The sequence below is a fragment of the Lissotriton vulgaris genome, chromosome 3_1 (genome assembly GCF_964263255.1).
Source record: "Lissotriton vulgaris chromosome 3_1, aLisVul1.2, whole genome shotgun sequence".
Classification (NCBI taxonomy): Eukaryota; Metazoa; Chordata; class Amphibia; order Caudata; family Salamandridae; genus Lissotriton; species Lissotriton vulgaris.
The window spans coordinates 1,394,823,663-1,394,851,651 of NC_141689.1; the positions used below are offsets into that span (position 1 = coordinate 1,394,823,663).

General features: G+C 44.9%; 1 protein-coding gene across 1 annotated transcript in view; it reads left to right on the forward strand.

The window, feature by feature from the left end:
- The window catches only part of HELQ (helicase, POLQ like), a 606,359-nt gene that overhangs the window by 484,470 nt on the left and 93,900 nt on the right, over positions 1-27,989 (forward strand). The window contains exon 15 of the mRNA XM_086961870.1: positions 10,018-10,191. Within this exon, the coding sequence (XP_086817996.1) occupies positions 10,018-10,191 (174 nt within the window). The remainder of the gene's footprint in view (positions 1-10,017; positions 10,192-27,989) is intronic.

Below are 27,989 nucleotides of genomic sequence, written 5' to 3' on the forward strand. Positions count from 1 at the left end.
ACCTAGGGTGAAAGTACTACTACCGAAAATGGCGGGAGCACCCGTGTATTACAGTATGGGATTAAAAAAGGTTGTGAAATAAAAGTTTAGATAGACAATGAAACATCAACCGTCAATGGCTAGTTTGCTTACCATAGCGTGCACGGGAAAGTAGAATGTCGGTAACACGTTCGTTTGCCGGGTCCGAATAGTTAGTAAAACCCCGGAAACTTTTAAGGATAGGTGGTTGCTAGGTTACCCGTGACGTTAGTGTGACGTGACAAAAATAGTGGTCAAACAGAAAAATAGGACTACGTGGTAAAAAGCTAAACAGGGAAGAAAGAAAGAAAGCGGGTGGTAATAGTAATTAGACAAAACGTGAGAGCTGGTACATGAGTTATCCAATGTGAGTCGTGAAATCACAATACGTGAACGGTGATGAGTCAACTCGTAATCAGAAAAATATGTGTATGTATGAAAAAAATAACGAAAATGATAAATTGGTATACACAGAACTGTCTAACAAGTCGCATTTAGGAAAAAAACCAGTGAAAATTTACAATGATAGTTCATAAGTAACACAAAATTTCCACTCGGTCGTTGAGTCCATTGGGTTTCATGCTGGATAAAGTGAAAATCCAGTAATTCTCCCGTTTTAAGAGTTCGTTGCGATTGTCTGAGAGTCGTACACCACTGTTTCTCTGACGAAACACGTGCCGGCTGGCTGCTTTGTGTTATGACCAATTAAAGAAATTAAGACATCAACGTTGAATACTATGCCATTTGCTTTCGAATTACATCTACATTGTTTACTTTAACCCCTTCGCTGCGGAGGGTAATTCCCCCGCTGTGCTGGGGGCGGGGGATGCGCACAGCGCCCCATGCTCATGACGAGCTCAGCTCGTCATGAGGCACGGCGCTCAGGTGCTCATGACGAGCTGAGCACAGCTGCACCCGTTCCCGTGGAACGCTCAGCACAGCAGGGGAATTATCCCCGCGTGTGAGTGTTCCACGGCTCATGACGAGCTGAGCTAGTCATGAGCACCGGAGCACCGTGCCTCATGACGAGCTCAGCTCGTCATGAGCATGGAAGGTGTTAATACTGTATTTGTGCACAGGACTGTTGCTATATTTATAGAGGTTTTTATGTTTTATTTTTATAATTGTTTACAATTTTTTATGTATCATTACAAATACTAGCACCAAAGTTGTTAATGAGCTTTCATAATTACTTTTTGTGATCAAACTCCTGATGAGAAATAAGGCTGCCTCCAATACATACTTTTCAGGCCTTTAACTAATGCTTCTTCTCAGTGGTGTCCTTTGTCTATCTCTAAAAAATCTGCATAATATTGCCGCTTCAATCCTGAGCTATAACGTGACGCACACGTGTAGTTCCAACGCATTTTCTCATGGGAGTTGTAATTTGCTAAGAGCTTGTTAGAAAACTAGGCAGCTTTTATCAGACTTCATGAGCCGGCTTTCCTCGCGTGGAGACAGTTTTGCTTCTTTAGATATTCGCATGTTGGTGGATGGAGACAGTAATATGAAGCGAAATAGGGAACAAGTAAACGAGAAAGAAGCTAAGGTAAGTGTAATGTTTTTGTAGTGCTTTATTTCCTTGCTTGTGAGCTGCCTTACTTAACTTGCTGTTTTTTAAGTTTAAAATGCTTTATTAAGTGAAAATAAACAAAGTAAATTGTTATTTATTTATGGGTTTATACCGCGTTTGAATCGACTCCAGAAGGAGTATCTCTGCGCTCACACGCCAGTGGCTGAGGGAAGAAAAGGGGAAAATACAAAAGAGGGAGCTAAATCAGGAACAGGAAAGTTTTCAGCCTTTTCCTGAAAGTTAGATGGTCCAAACATTGCCTGAGCAGAAGAGGGAGTTTATTCCAAAGTGCAGGACCGACCACTAACAGGGCTTTTCTGCCCTGTCTTGTTTTTTTCGCAGTGGGCACTCGAAGGAGAAGCTGATTGCTGGACCTAAGGGTACGGACGGGGTTGTATGGAATACATTTTTCTGCCAGATATGAAGGTCCTAGTCCGTGTAAACCCTTATGGACCACACAACAGGTCTTAAACTTCACCCTTTGGTGAACAGAAAGCCAGTGTAATATTTCTGAGAGGGGTTTAGAGGGGGATCTAGGAGGGGCATTTAGGACCAGCTTCGCAGCGGTGTTCTGTACCACTTGAAGCTCACCAAGTACTCCATCGTTGGCCGATGCCAGTAGCCCATTGCAATAGTCGAGACGACTAAGCACCAGGGCCTGCACCAAAGTTTTTCTCGTGGTATCTGGGAGTAAGGAAAACACTCTACGGAGGAATCCTATAACATGAAAACAGGATCCCACTATGTTGTTTCCGTGCTGCTTTAAAGATAACTCCTGGTACAATCGTACCCCCAAGTTCTTCACCACCTGTTTGGGTTCGGGAACCGGGCCTAAATCGGACGGCCACCAATCAGGTGTCCATAGCATTTTAGCATCCCTAAAGAGCATAACCTCCGTCTTACCCACATTACATTGTAGGAAGTTCGAGGTCATCCACTGGGAGACCGCCTTCATGCCTTCGGAAAACGATTTTTTAACCTCGGAAGTAAGAGATTTAAATGGGAAGAGGAGCGGAGTGTCATCAGCATATGACACTGGAATGAAGCCGAAAGCTCTCATAATCCTAGTCAGGGGGGCCACATAGATGTTAAAAAGGGTTGGGCTCAAACATGAGCCCTGTGGCACCCTCTTAGTAATCTCTACCCCGCTGATCGGAATACTCCCATGTTGACACATTGAGTGCGATCAGATAGGAAACTCCTCAACCAGGCCAGTGCCATACTCTCGAGCCCAGTCTCTGCAAGGCGCCCGAGCAAGATGTTGTGTGATATAGTATCGAACGCTGCCGATAAATCCAACAGCACCAGGACCACCGACTACCCCTTGTCCTGATACATGCGGAGATAGTCTGTTACTGACAGCAGTGCCGATTCGGTACTGTAATTCGGCCTGAAGCCGGACTGAGAATAGTCCAGACTCCCAGATTGTTCGATAAAGTTTGAAAGATGTTTATTCATGTGCTTCCCTGTGAGTTTGCTCAGGAACTGGAGCAGAGATATGGGCCTGAGGTTGGACAGATCCGTCCATGGAATAGAGGAGTTTTTCCGAATGGGTCTCCCCAGTGTCTTTTTCCACTCCAATGGAACACGGCCCTCGGCAAGCGAGAGTATTATCTGCAAATAATATCACAAAGGTAAAATACATCCAATAATAAAAGTGCAAATTGAAAACATACCCCAAAAAAGGGGGAGAACCTTATACAAATGAACAATGCTTTTATGAGTTTTTCATAGAGGGGGAAAAGAAAGTAAAGGGGGGGAAAGAAGGAAGGAAGAAGGCAACAAATAATACAATATTTCATTAACAAAACTTAACAATTAATCACTAAAGAAAGGGTAAAGACAACTAAGTATTCAGGGAGTATGTCTAGATAGATAATCCGATAAGGGAGACCATAATAAATCTCTTTTGATTAATATAGGTACAGAGGTGGCATAAGCACGGTCAAGTCTGTGGTGGTGACATAACAAATTCCACCAAGCATTATAAGCAATTTTTGTAGTGTCCTTCCAATTTGTAGTAATTATTTTAAATGAAGAGTGTTTGCTAGTTATACCAAAGGAATCACATGGGTTCTTAAGGAAGCATTGGTGAGTAAATGATCATAATTAAGAATACCTTTATGAATCCATTCCTTCCAGAAAAGTGCTCTGTTGTTGATCTTGAGAGATTTGTTGTACCAAAGCGGAGTACACAAGTGGATATCAGAAGGGGAAGAAAAAGAACGAAAAAGTAGAAGTGTTAGGGCTTTGGAATGCTTGAAAAGGGGGGATATAAATCTTGTAGGAGGCTGAGATAATCAGGTTGTTGTAAGGAAAGAGAAGGGAGTAAGTTGAGCTAGTTCTAAAGTACTCCCAGCCGTTAAGGGAGAGGAGGACGAATCTGTAAGAAAGGACCAGATCTGTTTAAGGGTAAAGGCGGAGTGGAAACGTGAAATATTAGGAAAATTGACACCGCCCAGGTTCTTAGGCTGTTGAAGACGGAAAATCTAGACTCTAGCTTTACGATTATTCCATAAAATTTTCACAAAAAGGCAATTAATGGATTAAACAAAATAGTGGGGGAGAGAGACAGGAAGCATAGAAAGATAAAAATTAACATTAGGAAGCAACATCATTTTAATAGTTGATAGGCGACCCCACCACGAAAGAAAAAGGGGGGTCCAGCCTTCTATGAGAGAAGAAAGTTTTTTAAGAATATCAAAATGATTAATTTTGATGGTCTCTCTAATGGTATTAGCATACAAAATACCCAAACACTTGATAAATGTAGGGTTCCATTCAAATCCTGAACCCTCAAACATATGAGGGAGGCATAACTTATTAAGAGAAAGGACCTCTGATTTATCAATATTTATTTTATAGCCAGAGACCAAAGAATAATCATTAAGTAGGGAAAAGAATGCAGGAAGTGCAGCAATGGGATTTGAAATATAAAGTAAAATATCATCAGCGTAGGCAGTAAATTTGATATCAACATCTTTGTAAAGAAAACCGGAATAAGAGGGGGACTGTCTAATTTTTTCCAAGAAAGGTTCTAAAGCCAAAATGAAAAGAAGATGGGAGAGAGGGCAACCCTGTCTGGTTCCTCTATGAAGAGATAAATAATCTGATTGAGTGCCATTGACCCAAATAGAAGTTTTGGGGTCAGAATAAAGTAATTGAATGTATCTCAGAACGGTGGGGCTGAAACCATGCCAACGAAGCGCTCCAAACATAAAATCCCAATTGACTCGGTCGAAAGCTTTCTCAGCATCCAAAGTAATCGCGGCAATAGGGGAATCCATTTTGGCAGCTAGGTGAATGATATTTAGAAGGGTTCTTGAATTATCAGTTATAGATCTACCTTTAACGAACCCAGATTGATATGTATTAACCAGATCAGGAATAACTGAATTTAGACGAATAGCCAAAATTTTTGCATACATTTTGCAATCGGTATTTATAGGGAGATAGGTGTATAATTTTTACACAGGAAGGGGTCCTTGTCCTTTTTGGGAAGAAGACAGAGCATTGCCTGTGTAAAAGAACTTCTGGATTCACCTGTAGCGAGGAAGTGATTAATGAAATGGAGCAAATGTGGAACTAAAACTGCATAAAAATGAAGGAAAAATAGCACTGTAAATCCATCCGGACCAGGGGTTTTATCCTTGGGAAGAAGAGCAAGCGCAGTGAGAATGTCTTTTTCCGAAATAGGGACATCAAGGGAGGAAAGATCAACCCGGCTATCAGAGGATTTGGGGATAGAATGACAGAAGGAATCTATTTGTTCGGGAGAAAGATTGGATTCTGGTGTGTAAAGGGAAGAGTAATATTGAACGAAACAATAAAGAATCTTAGCATCCGAGGATTGGGGAGATCCCTGAGAGTCCTTGATAACGACAATCTTAGACTTTTGCTTCTTGATTTTAAGGTAATTCGCTAGCGATTTGCCAGCCTTGTTGCGGCCACCGTACTTTTTGGCATTAAATTTGAGAAGCTGGTTAGAGGCAGAATCCCAAGAATGCCTATTAAATTGCATCTTAGCCTTGATAAGGGAGGAAAGTGAATCAGGAGAATTGGTAGTGAAATAGAGATGTTCAACGTCTTTAATTTATTTGAGAAACTGAGATGCTTGAGTGAGGACCTTTTTCTTCTTTCGGGATACAAAGTCTATAACACAACCACGGGCAGCAGCCTTAAAAGCGCCTCATATAAAGTGAAAATCAGAAGATGTATCTAAATTGTTATGAAAACATTCATCCATGAATTGTGTAAAATGTTCATTGAAATTGGGGTCAAGCAATAGTGAGTTGTTGAAACGCCAACGGCGAGATGCAGGGATTGGGGAAGAATAATCCATATCTAAAATGACGGGTGCGTGGTCTGAGATGAGGATAGAGCCTATTTTTCGGAATTAGTCATAAATTGGGAAGAACGGTGTGAAAGAATTCGGGAATGTGAAGCATGCACTGGAGAAAAAAAAGAAAATTCTAAAGAATCGGGATGGGATATTCTCCATGAATCAATTAGGCCTCTAGAGGAAATGGACTTGTGGAATGACTTTTGCATTATATTAGGGACATATCGTACTTGAGACTTGCGGTCCAAAAAAGGCTCCATTAATTGGTTACAGTCCCCCCCAACAATCGGATCATCACTCACATTAGAAGAAAGAAGAGAAGAAAACTCATTCCAAAAGGATAGGTAAACGCCATTAGGGCCATATACATTGGAAAGAGAAAGATGAACATCATTAACAATACTATCCAAAAACAACCATCTACCATTAGAAGCAGAAATTTCATTTTGTACTTGAACAGATAAGGATTTATGAAATAAAATGATAACACCATTTTTGTTATTAACAGCCGTAGAACAGTAACCTTCTCTGACCCATTCTTTACGCAACAAGGATAAATCCTGTGGAGAAAGATGCGTTTTTTGCAATAAAGCAATTTGACATTTCAGACGTGCAAGATGAGACAAAATACATTGCTTTTTAATAGGGTTTTGGAGACCCTTAACATTCCAAGAAATAATTTGAAAACCTTTCATAATAGGAGAAAAAGAGAAGAGACGAGAGAAAGCATATACCAATTAAGAAAGAAGGAAATGAAATGAAAAAAGTCAAAATAGATAGTGAAGAAGAAAGAAATGCATTGTAGCTTGATGAAATGAATGAAAACGTGAAGGAGCCACCAAAAATATGAGAACAAATAGAAAGCGAAGAAACAATGTATTACCACAATAGAGAATATCAAGAAAAAAGCAGAAAAGGAAGAAGGGTGAGTTTGTATTTCCAGGGAGAGAGAAGTGGAGGAAAATAGAAAGAGGAACATAGAGAATGAGAGAATCAATGGAAAGGAGAGAGAAGGAAAACAGAAAGAGGAGAGGACAGGAGAAAGGGGAGGAAGGAGAGGAGTGGGAGAAATTAACCCCCGAGAGATGGAATTAGAGAGAAGATGACAAAAAGCCAGAGGACTTTAGCCATAAAAAACAATTAAATGAAGGACAATGAAGTGGGAGGGGAGCAGCGAGAACAAGACAACTGCACGAGCAGAAGAGAAGAAGAAATGTATGGTTACATAAAAAACAATATTAAAAGAAGAAAAACAAAGTCATAAAGACCATGAGTTACCAACAGGTAGGAAGGGGGGTTAGCGAAACGGAAAGCGCAATACAAAAATCGGAGCAGCACAAAAATTGAGTTTTTCAACAAGGACTACAGAGGAGGAACCTGTAAAACGAGAAAAAACAAGAAAGGGATAAAGGCAACAGTACAACAAGGAATTACGTGCTGAACAACATTAACAAACAAACATGAAAACATTAAATTTAGGGTTTTCTGAATTCCATGGATTCCTCTTTGAGTGAATGAATTTACGAAGGTCAGCCGGATCGTCGAAGCTGAAAGTTCTTTCTTTATAAGTCACTTTGAAGAAACAGGGATGCATGAGGCCATATCGGGCATTCATCGATCGAAGTGCAGGCCACAAATCCATAAACTCCTTACGCCAAGCCGCAGTTGGTTTAGAGACATCCTGTGTGATAAAAACTTTGTCCAGACCAAAGCAGCTGCTTATGCTGTTTAGCAGAATGAAGGATAGCCATGAGGTCGGAGTAAAGAAGGAAATAGGCAATGATGCCCCTGGGTTTTGCAGTAGAAGAGGAGTTCTTCGGTCCAAGGCGATGGGCTCTTTTAATATTGACATTTAGGTGCTTAGGATGGCCAGTAATGGGAAGAACCTGAGTCTTCAAGAACTGGATAATGCCTGACCCCTCCGAACCTTCCGGAATACAATAAATGTGCAAATGATTACGTCAATTGCGATTTTCCAAATCCTCGGAGGTCCTTTTGAGCAGGTCAACTTCCTTGGTGAGACTGGCAACCCTGGATAAAACATCTTGAGCATCACTGACTTTTTGCTCCACATCTGTTAGTCTCAAATCCAGACTGGACAATTTATCGTCGAGTCTCTGGAGAGTTGTTGTAGTATCAGTCATAAAGGGGCGTATAAGACACAATTCATCCATAATGTCCTCCAACGTAACAGGGAGTGGGGACTTGGAAGGAGATGGGGGTCCTTTTTAAGGTGTTTAGCAGTAGCTGCAGCATTTTTGCGTGAAACAGAGGCATTACCATGGACCTTAGAAGTATGCAGAGGCTCCATTGTAGTACAAAGGCGTAAAACACCAGCAGACCAGAAGGTAATTGCAGCAGAGGATCGTGAAGTAACCACCAGCAGGCGAGCGGAAGGCAAACAAATCACTGAGGCAGCAGCCGGTGGGTTAAGGCACCAAAGAGAGCAAAACAAGTAAAGCCCAGCAGGAAAAAATGAAAAATACCCCTATTATGGACCTGAAAGCGTGAAGCGGCACCTGGGAAACATATCCACAGAGTTGAAGACCCATGACGCAGTTTGAAGATTGTGGTGAATGAAGAAATTAAAAAAAAAGAAGGATGCAAGAGGTTTGTCGAGTAGGGCAACATATTCTGCAGGCTAGGGCAATAAGTCCATAAAAAAATCAGTCATTAATGCAGGCCAGAAGTGATGAAGCAGCAAAATGAAGAAAAAAACGCTGCGAAAAGAAAGTCAGAGAAAAAACATTTCGGTCCAAAATCAACGGAAAGGCATCTTGGTAGACGCGGAAAGCATACCCATGTGTTTGGCTGTGTTTCCGACTTCAGAATCCACTGTTTAGGAACCGAAACGCTGCTTTGAAACGGACCCTTCAAAAACGAGCGCTGCTCGTCAGCGCGGAGCTCCTCAGGGTGCGGCCATCTTGGTCTGCCGCGTCGCGCGCTCTCCTTAACTTGCTGTTTTTATCTGAAGTGCTTTGGGACCAAATGAGTTAGGGCATTCTAATAACTTTGCTGGCCAACTCTCTCCTTTCATGTAACCCTGTCTGTTTTTAGGGTGTCTTCATCACCCAGCTGGTGCACGACACCGAACATCCCACCTTTTCACTCCTCACACATAAAGGAGTCAAGAACGTTTATTAGTGAGCTACTGACACGCGGAAATTGACAGGGAAGTCTTGGGATGCTGCTCTTCCGGTCCTGCACACTGTGAACATGAGGTGTAGGATACCAGTGTGGTGTTGGTATTTGTGGCTGGGTAGAATATGTGAAAATATGGCCATGACATAAAAAATGTGGTTACCGAGCATATGGTGTAGTAGTGTGTACTCTGTAACCTTTCTGTTTATGGTGTTTGTTTTCTGTGTGTTTGTCTCCTGTAGTGCTCCCTCGTTTTTTTTATTTACTATAAATGTACTTTACTACCAATTCTTATTTTGTTCCTTTTATTCATCTTCTCTTCCATCGTGCCTTTTTTTTCAATATGTTGCTTTCTTTTTCTGGTGTTTGTTTTAGTGCACTCCCCCATACCAATGTCACTGCACTGCCCCATGTCCATGCACTAGGCACTGGCCAATAAACATTGACAAAGCCAATAGCCCTTGCATTTTCGAGACCTATCGGCTTTGCCAATGCTTTTCTGTATTCCAGGGGTTATGGTAACTGACAAACCACGAGATGTCAATATAGGACCATATCACACGTTACCAGTTATACAATTATTTTTTATATTAAATGTTTTGTTTTTTATTAACATTTTTGTGTCGGATTGAAAAAAGTTTTTTTTCTTTCAAATGGGGGAATATTTCTTTAAAACAGTAAGTGAAATAAAGTTCTATAGAGTTCTGTAATTATTGTCATGAATGTTACTGTTAATATTCGGATGTAATTACGGAAGGCGTCTCTCGCTAGAGAGATGCTGTTAAAGATAAGGAATTTTTCTTGCAAATACCATCTAAGTTGCATCATTATTGTTTAAGTTGGATTAATTGCTTCAGAACCCTGAATATCAATGCACTGCTTCTAATTATGTATGGAAAAAAGCAACATTTTTGTAATCTAATGTTATTTGATGTATTTCTAGGCTGTGGAAATTGGAATCGTAAACAGACTATATCTGTCGTTTGTTCTCTATTGTCTCCTGAAAGAGACAAACATATGGCACGTGTCACAGAAGTTTAATATGCCTCGAGGATTTGTACAAAACCTGCTTGCATCTGCTTCTTCATTCTCCTCTTCGGTTTTTCATTTCTGCGAGGTAATTGAGATTTGCTTCCATAAATGTATTTTGAAAGTGAAACACAAACTGAAATGTGCCAAGTTATTTTGATAGAACATCCTTAAAGTGTTTTCGGACAGCTTGGTTGAGAAATGTGAGCGTATACGCTAGTACCACAATAAGTGTCTTGTTGTACTGCAAATTGACTAATCTCTCCCCAGCTATACATTACAAGTATTTTGGTAGTCACAGAAGAGTAGGTGAATTCCGTGACCCTATACGGGTGCAAGACTGATGGACAGGTGTATTTTAAGGGCATGGAAGTCGGAGTTCACTTGAAATATATTTATAATGTAGTCAGTTTTGGATACCTGATCCCATATGAATCCGTGTTATCCCTGGCTCCGGCTTTTGGGAAGCAGCTATGCTACTATGCACAGCATCTGATAATAGTGACATGAGGTCTGTCATACTGTCAGTAATATACTTGTATGTGTTGTGATGTCACTACACACTTTGAAAAAATATTTCAAGCGCTTATTGGTATTTTTCTTATTACAGGGGCTTCCTGACATCAGATTGTGCCTGTAATAGGAACATTATTATTCTGGCATAGAAGGGATTACTGACTCACTTACAGTGCACAATCATGTTATTGGTCTTTGCATTTAAGGCGGTTACATCAGATTCTGAACAGCTTTTCAGAAGTCTGCATCCTGTGTCTTCCCTACATTTGTTCAGGATATCCCGGTGTCTGCAGGCCAAAAAGCTAACTTAAAACACCAATATGTGATTTTAGTACTTTATTTTCTGTTGCTCACAACATGCATATATGTCCCCCAAAGTTTGTTCTGTCCTTGTCTCTTGAATGCCTGACTCTTGCTGGTGTAGGACAGAGGGGTGCCTTTACAGAATTCTGTTTGTTTACTTATTTTCTCGCTATATTTTCTATTTCTTTACTGATGCCCACTGTGATCTTGATGTAAGAAAGCATGCCTTTTGTCAGGGGGCCCATCTAAACAGCCAATATGGTCTGCATGTCTACATCTTCAGCAACATATCAATGTTTGTGATCACCTATTGTAAAGCGTTAATGCATGTTCAATCTAGTTTCGTTATCCAGTTTAGCCCTTTTGTTCAACATACACTCTTTGGCTGCACTCTTATGACTGTTCAGGAAAGTTTTTAAAGCAGTAAAGGCTTTATTGCAACTGAATGAACTGAACATTTTTAAAAAACGAATTTATTCCTGATTAATTCCGCTAATTGTGTTATTCACTGGGGCACTTACTGTTTATTTGCACAGGGAGCTGTGTTATAGCTCCAGGGGGGACTGTTCCGATTTCCTCTGACTTCAGGAAGTGAGGCTCTTAATTTTTAGGTCTCGTCCTCGAGACCTATTGCTGCCGAGTTGCCTGTCAACGGAGACAGAGCGGTGCACGAGCCTACCAGGGTCTGTGGACGCGCTTACGCAGGCTGGCCAAAGGCACGCACACACACACGCGCAGACACACACACACACACGCAGACACACACGCACACACACACACACACACACACGCAGACACGCACACACACACGTACCAAGCCCCCCAAGCCCCACTTACCGCATCAGCGGCCTCAGCCGCCACTCCCGACTTCTGCTGCCACCTGCCGCGACTTCTGCTGCCACCTGCCGCCACTCCTGCTGCCACCGCTCCCGCCTCACGAGAAGCCGTGAGCGTGCACATCCCGAAACCGGAAGTTCGGGGGCGTGCACGCTCACGGCTTGTTTAGGTCTCGGCCTGCGTAGACTGAGTAGGCCGCGGGAGTTCAGATTACACTGAACCTGGTTGCAGCCCTTCTCCGCCCTCATGTTTACATTTTCTCTGGCTTGCTTGGGTTTGGCAGATTTAAAAGTCCCACCCGAGCTCGGCAAGGCACGGCCAGCAGCAGCTTCCCTCTGAGGGCGGCGGGGAGTTCACCAGTTACTCAGTCTGCCTCCCTCCCTCCCCCTTGGACCCTCGCGCCGGGCACGTTAATGCATATCTGCTTAATGTTCAGTGTTTTCTGCAGGCTGAGAAGGCCGCTGCGCAGTGCCTTCGCTTCTCTGGGAAGGTAGGTGGCTTCCATGGTGGACTGAGAGGGGGGATCTGAACACGCCGGGGTAACGTGGATGCAATGCAGCCACAAGGCGCATGTTCACTGGAACTAGAAAAACACGTGCATCTTATTCTTGACACCAAGTTGCACGAATGTTTGACGCTCCATTGCTTGCACGTGTGGAAATTAAATAGGCAGCCTCTGATTTCCTAACAATGCGCTTTCCCGGACTTGGTGCTTGTAGCTGCGACTTAGGCTGCGATCGCAGGGGATAACGCGCGCGAGAAGTGGGGGGGGCGGAGGGGAGAAATGTCACAGACTCGCAGAGGAAGGAATGCAGCCCGGGGCTTGTCCGGAGCTGCCCGAGAGGAGCGTTTATTTGTAAAATAGGAAGGTAATCCGCCGCCTGAGATAGAGCCATGGTGCCCACGTTAGGTGTTTTGGCTTGATTTGAACGTAACTTTTTTTTCGCCTGGTTGTTGTGTAGACCGGCCTTGGTTCCCTGGCTTGTTTACCTAGCTGGTTTTGGTTTGCCTCCGTTTTTTCACGAGTGGTGAATGGTCTGGAAAGGGGATAGCGTGGGACGGGGAGTGCGGCTGAAAGAAAGAAATGCCTTTTTATCCCCTCTTGGACTCTGTACTCAGGTATTTGAATTTCAAGGCAGGAAATGCTGTGGGGCTTGGGGGATTGGAATGCGCACATTCTGCAGCGACATCTCTTTGGGGTAGATTATCCTTTGCCTGGTGTTGTTATTTGCATGTAAATTAATCCAGGTCCCCTCACCTCTGTAGTGAGGTAGCTGAAGGGCGTTTTTGACATGAACCTGCCCCGTTGCTTCTAGACTCTCTCTCCTTAAATAGCTCTTTTAATTATGGTTTTGCTGTACTTATACCGAGTTGCGTATACATGAATCTGCTCTTCTCAGCAGCATCCTTCTGCAGGAGTCCCAGGCTTTATACTTTATTTTCAGCATTTAATGCAGCGTTCAATCCCCATTAACGCTCCTGAGGTGTATTATTTGTTTGTTAATGATGTCTGTATGATCTTAAAGAAGTTCAAATAACATGTTGTGCAAAAGCCATAAGTATGAACAGATATAACACAAGTCTCGCTCACTGGGGCCAGTTTCATACCTTACAATAGTTGTATCGCTTTTTTGCCGCCGCCATGGCCCTGAGGACTTTGAAGGAGTTTTGCAGTGTTCTGTTAAAATTTGACGTTTGGACTAACAGCCTGTAACCTCCCTCCTGTGTACCTCTGAGCCTTGAGATCACATTACAGTTCCTGGAGCATGCTGCTTTCAAAAGTCAGCCAGTGGAAGTGAGGATGATGACATTGAAATGTTGTTCCAACTTGAAATGTCCTCTGAAGTACATTCTACCTTATGAATATTATTTAGATTCATAGCTGTATTCAATCAATTTTAAGTCCTTTTTCTATTAAAAACGAGGACTGGATCCTTTATAATGTCTCACTGAACTAATACACCTATTCTCAGGATCTAGGTTCCAGTTTGTGGTCACAGATTCAGTTCTTAGTTGGTTTGCTCATCCTGTCATCTTTCCAATGTTGATAATCTGACCATGAAAGTGGGGGAGGGGCTTGGAGAGGCAAAGCCTCGAGAGGGTCATGATGTCCCTCCCTTCCCTGAACTGTGGTAGTGAATAACGCTCTACACCTAGGGCCACTGCAAATATAGTTTTTGCCATGATATTTTTAGGTCTCAGCTAGCGTAGGCTGGCTCTGTGTGTGTGTGTGTGTGGCTGTGTGTGTGGCTGTGTGTGTGGCTGTGTGTGTGGCTGTGTGTGTGTGTGTGTGTGTGTGTGTGTGTGTGTGTGTGTGTGTGTGTGTCTGGGCGTGCGTGTGTGTGTGTGTGTATGTGTGTGTGGGTGACTCTGTGTGTGTGTATGTGGCTCTGAGTGTGTGTGTGGCTCTGAGTGTATGTGTGGCTCTGTGTGTGTCTCTGTGTGTGGCTGTGTGTGTGTTGGGCTCTGTGTGTGTGTGTGTTGGGCTCTGTGTCTGTCTATGTGTGTGTGGCTCTGTGTGGGTGGGTGTGTGTGGCTCTGTGTGTCTGGGTGCAAATGCAATAGGTCTCTCATTTGCAAGAGTTTAAGCTATTGGCATTGTAAATGACAATGCCATTTATTTATATGTTTTAAAAATAAAAATAATGTCATGAGCAATGCCAATAGCTCTAACTTTAACAAAGACGAGACCATTGCTTTGTAAATGCTTGTTAACTCTTCTGTGGCGCTCTAGTCTCCCTGGCCTTCGTGCACGCCTGGCCTTATAAGGAGCAGATGACACGACCACGCAGCAGACTCGCGCGCCAAAGGCGCGCCTAACGCAAGCCTGTCTGCTCCCGTCAAGGGCCAGAACCCATGCCAAAACTTATACAGATAAATGTGCCAATAGCGCCAAGATGCTGAAACACTATAGAACGTTGATCAGAGGCAAGTGCTCCCACTCTATGCTTCTGAATGGCCCCACGATCCACTGCTCCGGATGCTCCTACAAGTTCCTCCCTGATCTTGAATGTTCTACAACTCCTGTTAGCAGTAAGGCCATTAATATGTTTCTGCTTAATTGTTGCTCGCTCCCTAAGCACGCTTTAGAAATCCACCTTCTTTTAGAAGCAGAAAAAACGGATGTGTTATTTTTAACTGAGACTTGGTTAAATAAGGATGCCGACCCCTACATTGTTCAGGCTCTCCCACCTGGTTATGTTATACAGAGGCTGGACCGGAGGTCCGAACATGGAGCGGGGATTGCTATTATTTATAAAGCTGATCTTAAATGTCACGTTACTTATGATCCTTTACCTGACTTTAAAAGCATGTTTTTTACAATCAATGTTTCCCCTGTCAATACCATTTCAGGGTTTTTAATCTATTGCCCACCTGGCCTGTTAGGCCTTTTTGGTCAGGACCTTCCGGACATAGCTGCTAATTGGGCCGGCCCTCTTTCCAATTTTACATTACTGGGAGACTTCAATCTTCATTTTGATACGACACCCCCCTCATCCACCAGACTTGGCGGATGGACTGGGGGACGTTCCAGTCGAACCAAAAAGTGAGTGGCGCCACCCACTCCAAAGGCCATTTATTTGACCCTATATTTTCTAACATTTATAATCTTCAGGTTGGTGACCCCGTCCCTATACTTTGGACAGACCTTTTGCTTATCCCTTTCTCATGGTCCTTACAAGATATCACTATTCCAGCTATAAAGACAAAAAAACTTACCCGGGCCTGGTCCAAACTTCCTCTGAAGTCTTGGGTGGCTAACCTTGAAGATAGTGTGCCATTTTGGACTGGGAGCCTGTTAGCCAATGATAATTTCAACAATTGGCTTGAGTCATCTCTTATCTCTGTCCTCCCCAAAACACTTATTCATAGAAAAGTTGGCACTAATAAAAAGGCCTGGTACTACCCGAAACTACGGGAGATCAAACAAGCTTGTAAGAGATTGGAAAGGTGCTGCTGAAAGGACTATTCGGTCTCCCAAAAAACTGAATACAGAGCTGCAATTAAACTTTATAAAGCTGAAATAAAGAGCGCCCAAACTCTATATTGCCAAGATAGAATTACATCTGCAGCAAATTCCCCCGTGAAATATTTTGGATCACAAAAGCTCTTGTTACACCTTACAAACCCCCTAATACTTCAGAGGACACTCAACTTCGATGTAACCAGTTAGCAGACTACTTTTTAAATAAAATACAATTGCTTTACAGGTCTTTTTCTCAGAACATAGTTCCTGAAGTGGATTCCATGTCGGACACCACTACTTCAATGCAACTATGTTCACTGGAAGAATTCCCCCCTTTGAATATGACATCTTTTCAGGGTATCATGGATCGTTTAAAATCTGGCTCCCTTCTAGACCCTGTCCCACCGTCAATATTAAAACAAGTTAATATCTCAGTATCCCCAGTGATACTGGATTTAATTAATGCTTCATTTTGGACAGGAATTGTCCCCCCGCTTGAAAGCAAGCGCCGGTTAAAGCCCTCCTAAAGAAATCCCATTTGGATCCTGAGGAGTTGGCAGACTATTGCCCTATATCCTTCTTACCTGGAGTAAATAAAATAGCCGAGAGGTATGTAAACTCCATTCTATCCTCTTTTTTGGAAAATAATAACGGTTTCCACCCTGCCAGACAGGATTTAGAGTGCAGCAGGGTACGGAAACTGCTCTCATCAGTGTTATGGAGGAAGCAAACAAATTCTTGATGGTGGAGGCTGTGCTGCCCTCATTCTTTAGATTTCAGCGCAGCCTTCGATGCTGTGAACCATCAACTATTGATTCAACGACTTAGAAATATGGTACTGACAGGAATTGTGTTAAAATGGCTGCAGTCTTTTCTTGAAGACAGATCTTGGAAGATGACATACTGTCAAATTTGATGCCATTAAATTGTGGGGTTCCTCAGGGGTCCTCCTTAAGCCCCACTTTATTTAATATCTATATGGGCCCTTTGGCTCAAATAGTATTGCCATTTGGGGTACAAATAATCACTTATGCTGACGACACCCAGCTGGTGGTTTCCATCAACCAGCAAGATCGTTCTTCACTAGGCTTAGCCTCATGTCTTGGAGCCGTCTCGAAGTGGATGGATGAATCATATCTAAAGCTTAATGGGGCTAAGACAGAGCTTTTGCTACTGGGCAACTCAGCCCCCCTGAACATAGATCATCTCTGGCCCAGTTGTCTGGGTCCTGCCCCTAACCCAAAGGACCACATTAAGAGCCTTGGTGTGTGGCTGGACCGGAACCTAGACCTTAAAGAACAAGCTTGAAAGGTTGCGGCTAGCTGCTATGGAATGCTGAGGCTGATCAGAAAGATCTTCCCTTTACTACCTTTTGGTGCAAATAGGCTGCTGGTCCAGGCATTAATTATTTCGCGGTTGGATAACTCCAACGCCTTATATTGGAGCACCGCTCTCCACGATTTGACGACTGCAGACTGTGCAGAATTACGCAGCCCGCATGTTGTTGAATACTCCTAGGCGTATGTCGGCCAAACCTGCTCTTGCCTCCCTCTATTGGCTCCCCATCAAAGAAAGAGTTCAGTTTAAGGCTTTATGCATTGCGCATAAAGCATTCACTGGTAAAGGTTCTTCTTTGATGCATTCTCTTATCAAGCCCTACCTTCCAAATAGAGCCCTGAGATCTGTAAATAAGCGATTGGTCACAGTTCCAAAAATTTGAAGAGTTCGAAGTGGGGGCTGACTCTTCTTAGAGTTCGAAGTGGGGGCTGACTCTTCTTGTACATTGTGGCTAAGCTTTGGAACTTTTTGCCTCTTCATATACGCCTAGAGGCTATTCATCTGTCCTTTCGAAAGAAAGTAAAAACCTATCTTTTCCCTTGATGACTGCCTAAATGATAAATCGCTGCCGCTAGGGCTGGGATGCCTTCAGGTGAGCTCGCGCTTTATAAATGCTACTTTCATTTCATTTCATGATGATTGAACACTTTCCATTTTTAATGTGTGTGTAGTTTTATCTGTATTATAGCAGTGGAGCATGATATTGTAATGATTGTTATTAGTAGTGCAATAAACCTTAACCCTGGATGCACCCTCCGGTGCAGGAATCTATAGTGAGGGGAGGGAGTGGAAGAGAGGAAGGTGTCTATCTCAATTAATCAATCAGTCAAGGCATTTGTAGAGCACACTACTCACCCTTGAGGATCTAAAGGCGCTAAAGGTCAGGGGCAGCTATTGGTCGAACAGCCAGGTCTTGAGACATCTCCTGAAGGTCAGCAGGTCCTGGGTCTGCCGCAGATGGGCGGGGAGGGTGTTACATGTCTTTGCAGCGAGGTGGGAAAAGGATCTGCCGCCGGTGGTTGTTTGGCGAATGTGTGGGAAGGGGGCGAGGTCGGCGAAGCAGAGCTGGTGGTTCGGGGTGCAGAAGGACAGACGTCCGAGGAGGTATGCAGGTCCGGCGTTGTGGAGTGCTTTGTAAACGTGGGTGAGGAGTTTGAAGGTGATCCTCTTGTCGATCAGGAGCCAATGCAAATCTCTAGGTGGGTGCTGATGTTGCTGTGGCGGTGGGAGTCCAATGATGAGGCGTGCGGAGGCGTTCTCTATGCGTTGGAGTATTTTCTAGAGTGTGGTCGTTCCTGCGTAGAGGGCGTTGCCGTAGTCCAGCCTGCTGCTGACGAGTGCTTTGGTGACTGTTCTCCTAGTTTCGGTGTGGATCCATCTGTAGACTTTGCGGAGCATTCAGAGGGTGTTGAAGCAGGAGGAATTGACGGTGTTGACTTGCTGGGTCATAGAGAGCGTGGAGTCCAGAATGAACCCCAGATTGAGTGCTTGGTTAGTGGGTGTCGGGGCAGCTCCCAGCCAGGTGGACCACCAGGAGTCGTCCCATGCGGAGGGTGTGGAGCCAAGGATGAGGACCTCCCTCTTGTCTGAGTTCAGTTTTAGTCGACTGGTCTTCATCCAGTCTGTGACTGCCTTCATTCCCTCGTGGAGGTTGGATTTGGCGACGGCTAGGTCTTTGGTGAGGGAGAGGATCAGCTGTGTAGTCAGCATATGAGACGATGTTGAGGTGGTGCGCTCTGACGATGTTGGCGAGCGGTGCCATGTAGATGTTTAAAAGGGTCGGGCTGAGGGATGAACCTTGGGGTACGCCGCAGGTGGTCGTGATGGCTTTGGATCGGAATGGGGGAGGCAGACTCTCTGGGTTCTTCCGGTGAGGAAGGAGGTGATCCAGTCCAGGGTTTTTCCACGGATCCCTGCATCGTAGAGGCGTGTACGCAGGGTGTGGTGGCAGACCGTATCATAGCCGGCCGAGAGGTCCAGGATATGGAGTGCCGCAGTTTCGCCCTTGTCCAGCATGGTCCTGATGTCGTCAGTGGCTGCTATGAGGGCGGTCTCAGTGCTGTGTTTGCTGTGGAGTCATATTGGGAGGAGTCCAGGACGTTGTTCTCCTCCAAGAAGAGGGTCAGTTTTCTGTTGGCGGTCTTCTCGATGACTTTGGCTGGGAACGGGAGCAGGGAGATGGGTCGGAAGTTCTTGAGGTCCTTTGGGTCCGCCTTGGGTTTCTTGAGGAGGGCATTGATCTCAGCGTGTTTCCAGCTCTCTGGGATGGTGGCGGTTTTGAAGGAGCTGTTGATGATCTTTCGGAGTTGGGGTGCGATGATGGAGCTTGCCTTGTTAAAGATTTGTTGGGGGCAGGGGTCAGAAGGTGAGCCGGAGTGGATGGTGTTCATGCTTTTGATGGTGTCTTCGTCGTTGACGTTGTTCCAGGAGATCAGAAGGTGGGGGAGTTTTGTTGGAGTAGAGTCGGGGTGTCGTCGTTGTATGTCGTTGGCTCCTGAGAGTTGAAGCTGTTGTGGATGTCTGTGACCTTGCAGTGGAAGAAGGTAGCCAGAGAGTCGCAGAGTTCTTGTGACGATGGGACATCATTGGAGCTGGAGCTTGGGGTGACGAGTTCTTTCACAATTTTGAAGATCTCTTTGCTGTTGTGTGTGTTGTTATCGATGCGTTCCTTGAAGGAGTTTCTTTTGGCGGATCAGATGAGTTGGTGGTGTTTGTGTCTGGCGTTTGTGAGGGCTGCAAGGCTGTCCTGTGCCTGGTCCTTGCGCTATTGCTTCTCGAGTGTTCTGCAGGTGTGCTTGGCATTCTGGTAGTCGGCATTGAACCAGGTGGCTCTCGAGTTGGTGCGCCTGTTTCTTGATCGGGGAGAGGGTGTTGGCGCAGTCGTTGATCCATTGTCTGAAGTTGTGGGTTGCTGGGTTGGTCTCGGAGGTTTGGGAAGGAGGGGCTCGGGCGAGAGTGGCGATGAGCTGGTCTTTGGTGACTTTCTTCCAGTTGCGGTGTGGGATGCGTTGCGGTTGGTTGTGTGCGATAGGTTTCGCGAAGGTGAAGTGGATGCAGTGGTGGTCGGTCCAGTGGAGTTTGGTGGTGTGGCTGAAGGTGACGTGGTCGCTGGCGGAGAAGATTGGGTCGAGCGTGTGTCCAGCAGAGTGGGTGGGAGTCGTGACAAGTTGTTAGAGTCCGAGGTTGGCGAGGTTTTCAATTAGTGTTGTGTAGTTGTTGTCGTTCTCGAGGTGGAGATTCAGGTCTCCGAGGAAGATGTAGTTTGTGGAGGCGATGGTGTGCGTGCTGATGAGGTCGGCGATGGATTCGCTGAACTGTGGTCGGGGTCTCGGGGGGTCTGTAGACGAGGATTCCTCTGAGGGTGGTGGTGTTATTGACGTGGATCTGAAAGTGTAGGTGTTCGGCCATGCTGAGAATGTCTTCGGGGCTTGTTGAGATTCTGATGGTGTTCCTGTGGATGATGGCGATTCTTCCTGGTTTGTTGTTGATCTGGTCCCTGTGTGTGATCTTGTAGCCGTTGGGGATGGCTATGGCTAAGTCCGGTGCCAAGGAGGTGTTCATCCAGGTCTCCGTCAGGAATGCGACGTCTGGGGTGTAGGAGTCTAGCAGGTTCCAGAGTTTGACGGCGTGCTTGTGGACTGAGTGGGTGTTGAGCAGTATGCAGCTGAGATGGGTGTGACCTGCAATGTTGGGGTGGGCAGGACGAGCTGGTGTGCGCTGGCTGGTGTAGCTGCAGTTTCAGCAGTTGAAGGGTCCATGGGTGAGCTTCGGGGTGGCCTGGAAGCAGGTGGAGTGTCGGCCGGCGTTGAGTGCGTTGAGGATGTTGGCTTAAGGTCCTGTGGCGGTCTTGGGGGCCAGGGGGTCTGGCGCTGGGCGCATACGGGCTTGCCTTAGGCACGCCAGTGGCGCGACCGCGCATCGGACGGCATTTGAATGGGAGGGACGAGTAGCTGGGAGCGGGCGGCAGGGGTCCGAGGATAGCGGCAGGAAAAGAATACGAGGGGAAACAGAAGCAAAACAAAAGTACAGTGGCAGTCAAGGAGTTAAATAACAGAAGGCAGTACCAAGCAAGAAAAACAGCTAAAAACAAGGACAGCACCAGGCAAACATGCAGTGATCAACACGGTTATCGGCACTCAGGGAGTGGAGACCAGGGCAGGCTCGAACCCTGCACAGGTGGGCTGGCTGGGCGCGAGACTGCGCAGAGCACTGCTGAGTTGCTGGGGAGCTGTTGGGGAGAGTGAGATCCTTGGACCAATGTCTGAGGACTCACAATAACAATGATGGAGCCGCCATGCGGGCTGTACAACCTTTAAGACCAAACTAGTCATCTGGTCTTCAACTGCCGTTGCTCCATTAACTTTGTGTTAAAGCCTCAAGATGCAGTATCACTGAGTGCCCTAAGCTCAGCCAATGTGTGAGTGCAGAACTCTGGGTGTGCTAGGCCGCAGTGCAGCTAGTATTTCCTAGTTGGCCGAACCTCTGTACAGACTGCCCTGCAATGGAAAGTGCTTCATCACTCCCACACCACCTACCGGACATTATTCAAAGTTTTCTATTTTGAGCTGCGCCATCAGGGCCCTGCTTCAATCAATGCAGTTTTCAATGCAACATGACCAATTTTTAAACCTTTCTTAAATTCTTGCCTATATTTGTATTTTTCCCCAATATAGTCCAGGACTGGAGGTAGAATAGTAAATGAGCCTCCTGAACTCTTTTGGAGAAAGTTGTACTTTACCCAAATATTCTAGGACTGGTGTTGAGAGTAATTTTGACAGCCCAGCTTTGGCAAGGCCCTCTGCTGCTTAGAGGGTGCATATTGAGGCAAAATAAGCCAGCTGGGCCACACACGTCGCTTGCTCGATCCTGCTCACAAATGCCTTGAAAGTCACCAGGTCAAGTGTGCAACCTGCTGTGGTTCTCATATAGCTGTGTCTGGCATCTTAGGGGAAGTTGTAGTCTGTGGGCCTCATAGGAGCGCCCGGATCTTTAATCATCCCTATTGGTCAGTGTCTTCTCCCCCTCACAACACCTCAGCTAACTTGTGTTCACGTACCAACATGACACACATGAAAAGTTGAAGGCCTTTATCAAAGAATAAGACCTTTAATGACTTCTACAGCCTCAGTCTATAAAAAGTTTTAAACCACTATCAACTCTTGAATTAAATAAAAAAAAATAGGGAGAAACAGAAAAACATAAGTCAATATTTTTAGCTAGAAACATAAGTTTTGAACCACTTTATTATCCTCAATGAGGTTCTCTGTATTTCAGGGATGCTAAAACACTAGGTATTTTCAAAACGTTAGTTAAAACTGTTTTTTCTAATCACATCTATTTAGTTATTTGTTGGTATGATATTTAGGGTTAAACATTTTTGCATCCATTCTTGTATCCTTCCCTTTTTGTTTCTCTTACCGTGCCTTTCAACTGCAGTCACAAAATACAAGAATATAAATAAGCCTTGGTTCCAGCACTGTACAAAAGTATTTTCAAGTCCTAGAACCATGTGTAACGAGCATTGGCATAGCCAATAGGTCTCGCCTTTGGGACCTTACAATTGTTTAGCCAGAGATATTGACTTTGCCTATGTCTTTAAGCTGTGTTGTACAGAAGTCTGCAGCATGCTGAAAGGTTATAATAGAGAAGTGTCCGAAGCATTTTTGTTACCTTCTATAGGACCAAGAAAGCATTATGTACAACTGAACGACCTGGTTAAAAAAATTTAACAATAAATAATGTCTTAACTTTTTTTTGTACTTTCAATGCTGGCAACTTATATCTGCCTGTCCCAATGGTTGCTTGTTATGGTTTTTCTTGTTATGGGGGAATAAATAACAGGAGGGTGAAGGTTGGGAAATAGTACCTGTATAACAGTCAGTGAGAGAGAGATTGAGAGAGTCAGTCAGTCCGAGTGAGTGAGAGAGAGAGTGAGAGAGTCTATCAGTGAGAGAGAAAGTCAGTCAGTGAGGGAGAGTATGCCAGTGAGAGAGAGAGTCAGTCAGAGAGAGAGAGAGAGAGTCAGTCAGTCAGTCAGTGGGAGATTCAGTCAGTGGGAGATTCAGTCAGTGGGAGATTCAGTCAGTGGGAGATTCAGTCAGTGGGAGATTCAGTCAGTGGGAGATTCAGTCAGTGGGAGATTCAGTCAGTGGGAGATTCAGTCAGTGGGAGATTCAGTCAGTGGGAGATTCAGTCAGTGGGAGATTCAGTCAGTGGGAGATTCAGTCAGTGGGAGATTCAGTCAGTGGGAGATTCAGTCAGTGGGAGATTCAGTCAGTGGGAGATTCAGTCAGTGGGAGATTCAGTCAGTGGGAGAGTGTCAGTCAGTGGGAGAGTGTCAGTCAGTGGGAGAGTGTCAGTCAGTGGGAGAGTGTCAGTCAGTGGGAGAGTGTCAGTCAGTGGGAGAGTGTCAGTCAGTGGGAGAGTGTCAGTCAGTGGGAGAGTGTCAGTCAGTGGGAGAGTGTCAGTCAGTGGGAGAGTGTCAGTCAGTGGGAGAGTGTCAGTCAGTGGGAGAGTGTCAGTCAGTGGGAGAGTGTCAGTCAGTGGGAGAGTGTCAGTCAGTGGGAGAGTGTCAGTCAGTGGGAGAGTCTGTCAGTCAGTGGGAGAGTCTGTCAGTCAGTGGGAGAGTCTGTCAGTCAGTGGGAGAGTCTGTCAGTCAGTGGGAGAGTCTGTCAGTCAGTGGGAGAGTCTGTCAGTCAGTGGGAGAGTCTGTCAGTCAGTGGGAGAGTCTGTCAGTCAGTGGGAGAGTCTGTCAGTCAGTGGGAGAGTCTGTCAGTCAGTGGGAGAGTCTGTCAGTCAGTGGGAGAGTGTCAGTCAGTGGGAGAGTGTCAGTCAGTGGGAGAGTGTCAGTCAGTGGGAGAGTGTCAGTCAGTGGGAGAGTCTGTCAGTCAGTGGGAGAGTCTGTCAGTCAGTGGGAGAGTCTGTCAGTCAGTGGGAGAGTCTGTCAGTCAGTGGGAGAGTCTGTCAGTCAGTGGGAGAGTCTGTCAGTCAGTGGGAGAGTCTGTCAGTCAGTGGGAGAGTCTGTCAGTCAGTGAGAGAGTCTGTCAGTCAGTGAGAGAGTCTGTCAGTCAGTGAGCGAGTCAGTCAGTCAGTGAGCGAGTCAGTCAGTCAGTGAGAGAGTCAGTCAGTCAGTGAGAGAGTCAGTGAGTCAGAGTGAGAGTCAGTGACAGAGAGAGTCGGTCAGTGAGAGAGAGAGAGAGCTAGTCAGTGATAGATGGACTCAGTCAGTGAGAGAGAGAGAGTGTGTCAGACAGTCAGTGAGAGAGAGAGTGAGAGTGAGTCAGACAGTGAGTCAGTCAGTCAGTGAGGGAGCCGGTACAGAGAGAGCAGATAAAAATGGAGCAGGTACAGAGAGAGCAGATACAAAGAGGGCTGTAGAGAGGAAACGGATACAAAGGGAGCAGGTATAGGTATTGCAGTACATCCAGGAATGGTGCACTTTCCCACTTGGGGACAACAATGCTGTTCAAAGAAAGACAAGAAAAGAAAAGTAGTGCTTCACTGCTAAGTCTGTAAAGTGAGGCTGATGTGTTTGGATGTGAATAAAACCAATCTGGCCACTTTGCAGCCACTCTGTCTTGCTTTATTTAGTTATGTATTTATTTTTCATATTTAAAACCTTTTATTTCTCTCCATCCTGAGGCTGCACTTTGGAATAGATAAATTTCAGAAAAAGGGCATTTCCCGCAAGAGTCTTTCTGAACCGTTTCTTCAAGTCACGGTTTTCAGTAAGTGAGGAGCAAGAGAGGAAATAATGGAAGGGGGTGGGGGTCAGCTCCCAGCACAGAAAAGAAGAGGACATTGTCTGTGTCTTCTCTGGGCAGTAAGGAAGAGACAGTCCTTTTCCTTCTCTGCCCATCCCCGCTCGTCCACAAAAGCAGCCACGCTCACACATGTTGCCCCCTGCCCCACTCTGAAGTATTCTCGAGCCTCATTGCATTACAACCTTAAGAAAAGAGGAAGAAGGAGAGGCAGAGCGAGCATTGGCGAGCGGAGCGAGGTGCGCGCGCTCCTGCACGTAACCGGAAGCAAAAGCGCGTGGTAGCATTTTCTGGAGCCACACACTAAATGTCTCGCAGAGCAGCGCATGCGCCGGCTCAGCGAGACCTAAAAATCCCCATGATAGAAAACATACCTTTGAAAAACTGCATAGCAGTAAATGTCTACTTTCAACAGCAGTTAGTGTCTTTCTAAATATCGATGAAACATCAAACTTTCACATATTTTCCTTTCCATTTACTAAAGGAATAATATTTTAGTAATATGTAAATCACTAATATACTGCAGAACATGTTTTTACCAAAAGGTGAGAAGGTTGTTTTAGAAAGTTATATACACTGTTCTCTTGCATGGCTGAATAGCTTTCTTTTAAAATTGGACAAATTTGCAGTCTGGTATTTTCTGATACACAATCGTTCAGGAAGAGTCACAGTACTGATAGCTCACAGTTGACATATTAGTCTTCCCTGATACAACTGGGTTTAAAGAAGTCTCGAAAGGAAACTGATTCAGTTTTAGTTTCTGAACGTTTTGATACTATCATTAAAACTCTTAAGAGTACCTGTGAATTTATAGTGAATTGGACTCTCGCAGGAGAGAAATCGATGGCATCCCTAATGCAGGTTGCAGATTGTAGTTAATTTCTATTTTTCTGGGAATTTTTCTGGGAATTTGTGTGCAAGGTAGACAGATGTTTGCCATAGCCACATCTACACTGCTCTCTCTCCAGTCTGACTCTGATTTTGCCATGCTGTGCTGTGCTGATACGCCGTCTGCTTGCCCGCCCGTCGTCACCCCAAGTGGGAGCCCTCCTACACGCCACCGATACATCAGAAGTCAAGCGTCGGAACCTGTGGCGAGTCGAGCGAAGACGCCAATGCGGACGCGGAAGAAGCAAGCAGGAAGGAAGGGCAAGTGAATATGGTTTACCGAGCTGGCAGCCAGTAGCTGAAACGGACAGTTTGTGCTGAATGATATCTACAAATACGGGGCTTGGGTGTGGAAGCAGTTTCCTGCATGCACGCACGCAAATCAGAGGTAAGTGAAGAGCGGGAGAAGGGCAGGGAGAGCCAGAGGTCGTTTGGGAGAATAATCAGCTGGAGCATTATATTAAAAGGGGGCTGATCCCCCTCAAAAAACTCTTTCTATAAGCCCAACAGCCCAATCCTTGCACCAGTGGAGCCAGTGTCTCTAGAGAGAGACCAAAAGCTTTAAAAAAAAAAAAAAGTTTGGGGAGAGTCTTTCGAAGCCCACTGTTACTAAAAAAAATAGCAAATTGACAAAAACCCTTAATAGGCTGATAGCCTGAGAGCTTCGGTGGAGCAAGCATCCCCTGAGTAAAATACCAGAGATGGCCTCGGAGAAAACTAAAAATACGCCGGAGCGTAATTTAAGGCCAAGAATAAACTCAGTAAATAAAGCAAAATCGGGTACACAGGATGAAAGCAGTAATCCCCTAGAGCAGACACCTGTGAAAGGAAAGAAGAGAGGAGCAAAAAGGAAGATAGCTGCAAATAAAAACCAGGGAACCTCGGCTGCAAATTCATTAAAGGACTTTAAGGGGAAAAACTTTCAAAAAGCCTTTACACCGGCAAAAGACCAAGACATCGAGATAATTTAACCTGCTTCGCAAAATGGGAATCGGGAGAGAGAAGAGAATGGACACACCTCTCTACCCTTGGAAGTACAAACAACTGCATCCCTAAATATGGTCAATCAGTCGCTGCAGCTGCCACTGGACCTGGGGGGCTTAGTGTCACCACAGCTGTCTTCTTTACCACGAGGGCTCTTCTCTTATGACTTGGAAAGAGGATCCCAAGACAGCCCGTCCGTAAAAGAGGACATAGGAAGAAAAGAAGAAAGCCTACTGAGTAGTAATGAAAACCAGAGAAGCGATGTGAATAAAAGCCCGACCGAGATACAGAATGCGAGCGTAGAACAACACATGCAGGCGAATGTAACACCGGAGCTCAATCAGGAACTCTCGGCAATGTCGGCATCCTCAATGTTGGACCTAATGTTAATATTACAAAGAACTCTGAAAGGATTTCTAGAAGTGACATTGTCTAATAATGTGATTTTAAAATCGCAAAAAATGTACTTAGCCAAAATAGAGGGGGAACTGCAGGTGATTAGAAACCACATGCCTTTTATAGTAAGACAAATCCCTGACCCCGAACCTCAACCCTGAGTAGTGGTACAGTCAGAAACGGCCGAACCACCTAAAGAATGTCATGAGGTTTATATCTCAAAGTGGCCAATGAGGGTAATAAGAAGAGAGTGGACTAAACGTGGCCAAACATAGCAAGAGGTGGAGGAAGGAGATCACCAAAGAAAGGGGGTAAAACTATAGACAAGGGGGCAAGGATGGAGAAGATGACTGGTGAAAGGGGGTATGAACCAAAGTCACCCAAAGTATTGACGAGTACATTAAAGAAGAAAACCCCCAAAAAGCAGAGTAATAACCAGGGAAAAAAATCTGTACCCACATAATATTCCAGCATCCCAGAAACACGTAACAATTAAAAATACACCACAGCCTAAGGAGTCTGGGAAACAGATGGGAGGAAGTTTGCAGCCTGGGATCACCCGGGATGTACAGGTCAATAGGACTAACACCCAGACAAAAAAGGCCAACACATCAGAAATGAAAAAAGGAAGGGAGACTATGAGTCTACATTTTGAACCAATCCCATTAAGGAAAGGGGGTAAGAAGATAGGCAAGAGGTTGCCCCTAAACAGGTCACAACTTCTACAAGGGTTTGCAAAATGCTATAACTTGAAAGCAATTGGTACAAATGATCTAAGACAAGTGGGCTTTAGGCAAAACAATGAGGGAAGGATGTTACCATAGTAATGTTTTATTCAAACCTGGTAAAAAAATACGATTGAAAAATCAGCTAAGGAGTTGGAGGGAATACGTTTAT